Raw genomic sequence first — 7,608 nt, 5'->3', positions numbered from 1 at the left:
TCATGATAAAGATTACACTGTAAAAATAAAGATATAACTGAAAAAGGCCCATTACATGAAAACATAAAACTAAACTTACCAAAGATTAATGTGCTTATAATTAATTTATTGCTAGAATAAAACTCAAAAATCTGCAGAGTAAGATTAAAAAATAAATCTAAATATAATACTGCCAGCGCCGCGGCTCAGTAGGCTTATCCTCCACCTGGGGCGCCTGCATACCAGGTTCTGGTCCCTGTCGGGGCGCCGGATTCTGTCCTGGTTGTCCCTCTTCCAGGTCAGCTCTCTGCTGTGGCCCGGGAGTGTGGTGGACGATGGCCCAAGTGCTTGGGCCCTGCACCCATGGGAGACCAGGGGAAGCACCTGGCTCCTGCCTTCGGATCGCCGGCTGCAGCGCGCCGGCCGCGGCTGCCATTGGAGGGTGAACCAATGGCAAAGGCAGACCTTTCTCTCTCTGTCTCTCTCTCTCACTGTCCACTCTGCCTGTCAAAAAAAATACCTAGGATACATAATATACAAACAAAAATACTAGATATATAAAGATGCAACAAAAAGTGACCCATAACAGAAAAAACAATTTCATAGTTACAGATGTGTAACCATGGACAACATAGTTGTTTGACTTAGCAATGTTCTATTTAAAAATACCTGTAGATACACTGATCATTATAAAGGAAAACATATATTTATAAACATTTCCATACAATGAGTCTATTAAAAATGAAGTAAAAATAAATGAAAGTTGGTATTTGAGAAAACTTGTTGTCAATATACACGTCACAAAAAGTGCTAAAATAAATTATTTAGGAAGAAATGATACACTAGAAATTCAGACCTCCATGAGAAAGAGTGCAATAATTTAAGAACCATGTTGTAACCTCTCATGCAGACACACACAGACATACAACCACAGAAGGGAAACTTAAAAGCTGAGTGGAAAAAGATAAAATGAAACACTGTGGGCTGGCATTGTGGAGCAGCAGGCTAAGCTGCCTCATGATCCCGGCATCCCGTTTCAGAGTGCTGTCTTGGCTCGAGTCCTAGCTGCTCTACTTCCCGTTCAGCTCCTCACTAGCACACCTGAGAAGGCAGCAGCAGATGGCCCAAGTATTTGGGTCCTTGCCACCTATGTGAGAGATCTGGATGGAGTTCTGGGTCCCTGGCTTTGCCTTGGCCCAGACTGAGCTACTGAAGTGATCTGGGGAGTGAACCATTGGGTGGAAGATCTCTATCTGTCTCCACCCTCCTCTATCTGACACACTACCTTTCAATTAAATACAATGAGTCTTTTTTAAAAATTAAACACTAATATTCCTTTATTCTGAAGAAAGCAGGCAAGGAAACGTAACTTATGAATAAATAATGAAATCAAGAGAAATCAGAGAAAAAGTAGGTAAATTAAACACAAACATTATGAATACATTATTTGTAAATGATTCAATAACCATATTAAAAACAAATATTAGTGTATATAAAGAGAATTGAAAATGAATCTTGATGTGAATGGAAGGGGAGAGGGAGAGGGAAAGGGGAGGGTTGCGGGTAGGAGGGAAGTTATGTAGGGGGAAGCCATTGTAATCCATAAGCTGTACTTTGGAAATTTATATTCATTAAATAAAAGTTAAAAAAAAAAACAAATATTAGCCCACCAAATAAATTGGAAATGCATTCTGTTTATAAGAAAACCACTTTAAATATAGGTGCATTGGAAAGAGGATTTCATTCTCTCTCTAACCATATAAAACCCCTGTTTTATTAATATCAAACCAAATGGATATATAGACAAGAAATCTTGATTCCTAGAAATGAAGGAAGGAAGTTCATAACACCGAAGTGTCAATATTTAGGATAACATAACAATATTAAATATGAATGCAACTAATGAAATTATTTCATGATACATGAGTCAATAATTGACATTAAATAGAACAATAGACATGTTCACAATCATAGCTGGACATTTTAACATGCTTCACAAGTAATCAATAGGACCTGTAGAAAGTAAATCAGTGAGGATAGAGAAAATGTGAACATCACAACCAAAGTGACATAATGATATTTAGAGAACATTGATGTCAATAAATGGGAAACAACTTTTTTTCCTAGAACACAGAGAATATTCAATAAAATAAATCAAATGTTATGCAAAAAGTCTAAACAACTTTGACTCAATTAAAGACATACATACTAGGTTCTCTAACAAAAAGAGAAATAAATCAGAACTCAAAAGCAAAAATATATCACTAAAATCTATGTATATTTGTAAAATGCAGAAAACATTTTTGTGCAAAGGAATAAATGAAATTAACATCAAATACATTTTAATGACATAATAAGAACCCTGAATATATGAGATGCAATTACATTATTGTATAAAGGAGAATTTATAATATTAAAAGTATATATTATTAAACAAAAATAAATAAAATCAATTATTTAGAATTACAATTCTAGCCAAGGAAGAAAAGTAGAACCTGTACTTATGATCCTTTCAGATTAACCAATAAAACAAAAAAAAAATACACAAGAAAAAAAAAAGGTTTCTAATATTCTGGCTAAGAAGTAACAAAGGACAATAATATGTGGGAAATAGTAAGGAAAGGAAAGTACCAAGGTCCCTCCAATTTACTAATCTGATGGCATTCCAGACTATGATTTCAAAAGAATGTCAAATAACTGCATCAGAGAATCAAATGGGAATCTTTATGGTAAAACAGATTTGCAGCAAACAAAAAAGGCAAAATTTACAATGTCTGTCATCCACTCAATATTTGTCATGAATGCAAATAGACAGGAAGAATAAGTAATAATTAAAAGAAAATTCCAACAAAAATTGGCATTATGCATGTTAAAATGAATAGAAAATAATATTGCAGCATTTATTATGTTCAAGTGGGATAATTGTGGCATTGAAGATATTTTAAAAATCAAAAAGAATATCTAAAATAAAAAGTAAAATATCTGAAATGAAAATACCTTTCATGGGACAGACATAGCATAAGAAAAGATTGTTGATGATAACATAGCAAAAAGTAAACATGGAGAGAAGATAAATAAAAATAAAAAAGAAAGTAATTTGAGTCTCCATGTGAGATAACAGAGAGTCTGCAAACATTTTTTAAGGAACTTTAGGACAATTTTTTCTAAATTCAATCAAAAGTAGAAACCTGTGGATTTAAGAAGTTCAACCTGTGCCAGAAATCATAGATCTGATAAAACACAGCACAATCTATTTTCCCAAACCTGGCAAAAAGGAAATCTTAAAAACAGCCACAGGGGAAAAATGACACACTTCCAGAAGAGTAAAGAGTAAGGACATTAGGGTGCTTTTCAGACACATGGAAGCATGAAGATAGAGGAATCACATTTTTAAGTTACTAAGAGAAAAAGTAAGGCGCTCTAGAATTCTCTCTTTATGTCTTTTATTTTTAAATATTTCAAATGATCCAGAAAAGTATGAAGTAAAAATCAATGAGCACACATTGATTTAATGGATTTAACAGTTTGTAACATTCTGCCGTATTTGCTACAGATGTGAACATTATATACATATGCATGCACACTCTATCTGAAAGCAGGAATGGATATATTAATATCACATAATGTGAGGTCCAAGATAAAGATCATAAAATGAGGAAAGAAGGGCATGTTAGTATATAAAGGGTATAGTTAAATGACATTAACATTAATGCATAGCCATATACCAAGTAATATTGCATGTGTACATTCACACATATAGTTTCCACATATGAGAGAAAAAGTGCTGTTTATTTTTCTCTGTCAAGGTTATCCCATATAGCACAATGATCTCCAGTTACATCTATTTTGTTGCAAATGTCAAATTTCATTGTTTTGATGGCTGAGTTATATTCCATTACTACCACTGTTAATGTGCTCCATAATTTCAATCTCAGTACATTTTAAAGGATTCAAATAATTTTTAAAAGTTTGTAATCTGGCCATAATGGTAATAAATAGAAATCCAAAATGTTACAAAGAAAAACATCTCAAACATCCTTACACTGGATTGAATAGGTTGCACTAAAATTCATATTCTTCCCCAAACTTCAGAAGATGACTTTATTTGGCAATAGGATTATTGCACATGTAACCAATTAAGGAAAAATTAGGTCACACTGGAGTAGGATGGGCCCATATTTCATTATGACTGATGTCTTTAAAAGATGAGAAAAAAAAAAAGACTAAAGACAAAGACACAAAGAAGACACAGTGACAGAGATTAAAGTGATTGTAGCCAAGGAACACCAGCCACTCCCAGGAGCCAGTGATAGAAAAAATCATTCTGTTCCATCTCAGAGTGAGCACAGCTCTGCTGACACTCTGATTTCAGACTTTGTCTTCCATAACAGTAATAGATAAACTTCTGTTGTTTTCAGCCACTCAGTGTGCGGTACAGGTACTTGTTACAGCAACCCTAGGAAAATAATATAACTCACCAATATCTGAAAATGAAATAAAAATTTTCTAAAGAACACATACATGAAAGAGGAAATCAGAAATTGTTTAGACCTGAATGAAAAGGAAAACACAGTAACTCAAAACTCTGATGATGTGGCAAGAGCATAGTTGGATAGTAACATATAATAAGCATCTCTATTAACAGGAAGTTTTGAATCATTGACCTCAGTGTGCTCATTCTCTCTCACACACACACTTTCACACACACACACACAAACACACACAATGAAATGAAAAGCAAATTAAACCCAAGTTAAATAAATTATGTACATAAGAAAGATCACAGGGACTGGTGCTATGGCATAGGGAGTTAAAGCTCAGGCCTGCAGTGCAAGCATCCCATATGGGTACCGGTTCAAGTCTTGTCTGCTCCATTTCTGATCCAGCAGCCTGGATCCACTTGGGCCATCCTCCACTGCCCTCCCGGGCCACAGCAAAGAGCTGGACTGGAAGAGGAGCAACCAGGACAGAATCCGGCACCCATATGGGATGTTGGCACTGCAGGTAGAGGATTAACCAAGTGAGCCACAGAATTCTAAAAATCCTCTTATTGCTAATGAACTTTAATACAGGAGAAATGGGGAAAATTCTTTCAAATACATAATTAAATACATAATTTACAAAGTTTCCTTACAAATTCTCTTATTATCACTCTATATTTCAAATAAATTGAATTTGTAGTGTTTGGGTTTTTTTTGTTTTTTTTTGTTTTTGTTTTTTTTTTTTTTTTTTTGGCAGGCAGAGTTAGACAGTGAAAGAGATCCTGGCCGATCCAAAGCCAGGAGCCAGGTGGCTCCTCCTGGTCTCCCATGCTGGTGCAGGGCCCAAGCACTTGGGCCATCCTCCACTGCCTTCCCGGGTCACAGCAGAGAGCTGGACTGGAAGAGGAGCAACCGAGACAGAACCGGTGCCCCAACCGGGACTAGAACCCGAGGTGCAGGCACCGCAGGAGGAGGATTAGCCAAGTGAGCCGCGGCACCGGCCCGAATTTGTAGTTTGTTTTTTTTTTTTTTTTTTTTTTTTGGGGGGACCACAAAAAAATATAACTATATTTTTATATTGGAGGGGCATTGGGGAGAAGTGGGGCGAAAGCAGCCCCTAACTCTGGGCCCTAGTCAGTGGCAGCTTCTTGTTCCATAGGGTTAAGGAAGACTTTGAGGAAATAAAAGTTGTTTGGAAAACTCCAGGTGTAGTTGCTTTGCATGCTGTGATGGGCAGAGGGATGAAGTGTGGAGGCCCCTCACACCCTCCATGTGGCCTCAGACTATGTCCTGGAACCCTGAGGGCGGAGAAAGCGCCACTTTCATTCTTGCTTCTTGGGGTTGTTGACGGCCACGTAGTGATGGAGAACGACGAGCAGGAAGAGCGACACCCCGAATTTGTAGTTTTAAAGTTTCGTACAAAGAAATCTTAAGGGGCAGGTTTTTCATTGCAATTATTCAGGAAAACCGTATATATTTTACTTACATTCATCCAGAAAATTATCTAAGGCTAGCATTATTCACATCAAAACAAGAAAAAAATCTAAAACAAAATTCCACATCAATATTCATATACATAGATACCAAAATGCTAAAGATAAATGTATCAACTAGAATCCAACAATAAAATAGCCTTAATAGCCAAAGTTATGCCAGGAGTGAAAACCTTGATTAATATTTGTATATTGTGGCATACTGAATAATAACACCTAAAGATATCCGTGTCTTCATCCTGGAAACCTGTAGATGTTATTTAATATTGCAAAAGAGTTTGTAGATGGGATCGTATTAACAATACTGAGATAGGGAGATGATTATGGATTCTCCATGCCCTCCATGGAATCATATGTGTCCTTATAAGAGAGAGGCAGAGGGAGATATTACACAGATAGAAGAGAAAGCAATATGATCATAATGAAAGAAATCGGAGTAATGAGGATATGAGCAAAGGAGCTGGCAAGCCACCCAAAAACTGGAGCAGCCAATTATCTCCTAGAGTCTGCAGAGGAGTGCAATCTATGACACCTGGATTTTGGCCCCAGTGACACTGACTTCATATTTCTGTTCTTTGGAATGTGGAGAGAAAAAACAAATATGCTATTTCAGCAGCCATAGGAAGCTAATGTTGCATCTAATTTGCAAAAAAATAAAAAAGACTGCAGGTTATGTGAGGCAGTGACATTTTTTAATTGGATATCTCTGTAACAGTTTCATCCCAATATTATACCAATCAATGTTTTTTGATAAACGAATGGGTGCATTGATGTAAATTTTTATTTTTATTTATTTGAAAGGCAGAGAGACAAACAGAGCTTCCATCTGCGGCTTCACTCCCCCAACTGCCTGCAGTAGCCAGAGCTGGGTCAGGCTTAAGCTAGGAGTCCAGAACTCAAATCAGGTCTATCATATGGTTGGCAGGAACCTAAGTATGTAAGCCATCACCTGCTGCCTCCCAGGGTGTGCTTTAGTAGGAAGCTGCACATGCAAGTAGAGCTGAGACTCAAACACAGGCACTCCTAACAGGGAGTGCAGGCATTGTTAGCAGCGCCTTAACCACGGTGCCAAGCTCTGCCCTGAACATAAAGTTTTAAAAGTCTATACGACAAAATGTATTTTTAATTTTCAAGTAGAACTAAAGTAGTTGTGGAATCAATACTTGTGTGGAAGTTGTATTATATAATGCAGTGGTATTCAACTAATAGCAGACATTCATGAGACATTTCTTCCAAACACTGAAGATATGAGAAGTCTTCAAACTGTTCAAGGAAAATACGTATTATGAAAAATATGCATGGATCTCAAAATTTTTACACAAACTAAACATCATCTAATTGCATTTTTCTCTTCAGCATTTTGAATCATCCTTGTATATACTTTTAGTTGTGTATGTCCTTTTTACTATAATATAATATCTGAAACAGGCTAACTTTATACAGAAATGAGGTTTATTTTACTCTGAGTCCTGGAGGCTCAATGGTTCCTATCTGGATGATGGCCTTCTTGCTGGCAGAGTCTCAAGGTGGCAAATGGCATCAAATAACAAGAGACAGGAAGCACATGTCTGTCTGTGTAATTGCTCTCTTCCTCTTCTGATAAAGCTACCAGGATTCAATCATGGGAGCTCCATTCTACCGGTTTACCTAATTTC

General features: G+C 36.6%; 1 protein-coding gene across 1 annotated transcript in view; it reads right to left on the bottom strand.

Annotated features, from left to right (window-relative positions):
• Positions 1–5,474: 5,474 nt before the first annotated feature.
• The window catches only part of LOC149127562 (dolichyl-diphosphooligosaccharide--protein glycosyltransferase subunit 4-like), a 72,890-nt gene continuing 70,756 nt past the window's right edge, over positions 5,475–7,608 (bottom strand). Inside the window, exon 2 of the mRNA XM_089328719.1 lies at positions 5,475–5,859. Coding sequence (XP_089184845.1) covers positions 5,783–5,859 — 77 coding nt within the window. The 3' untranslated portion in view covers positions 5,475–5,782. The remainder of the gene's footprint in view (positions 5,860–7,608) is intronic.

The sequence above is a fragment of the Oryctolagus cuniculus genome, chromosome 3, assembly GCF_051225735.1.
Source record: "Oryctolagus cuniculus isolate XC-2025 breed Fujian yellow rabbit chromosome 3, ASM5122573v1, whole genome shotgun sequence".
Classification (NCBI taxonomy): Eukaryota; Metazoa; Chordata; class Mammalia; order Lagomorpha; family Leporidae; genus Oryctolagus; species Oryctolagus cuniculus.
This window is presented reverse-complemented; position numbering and strand designations above follow the sequence as displayed.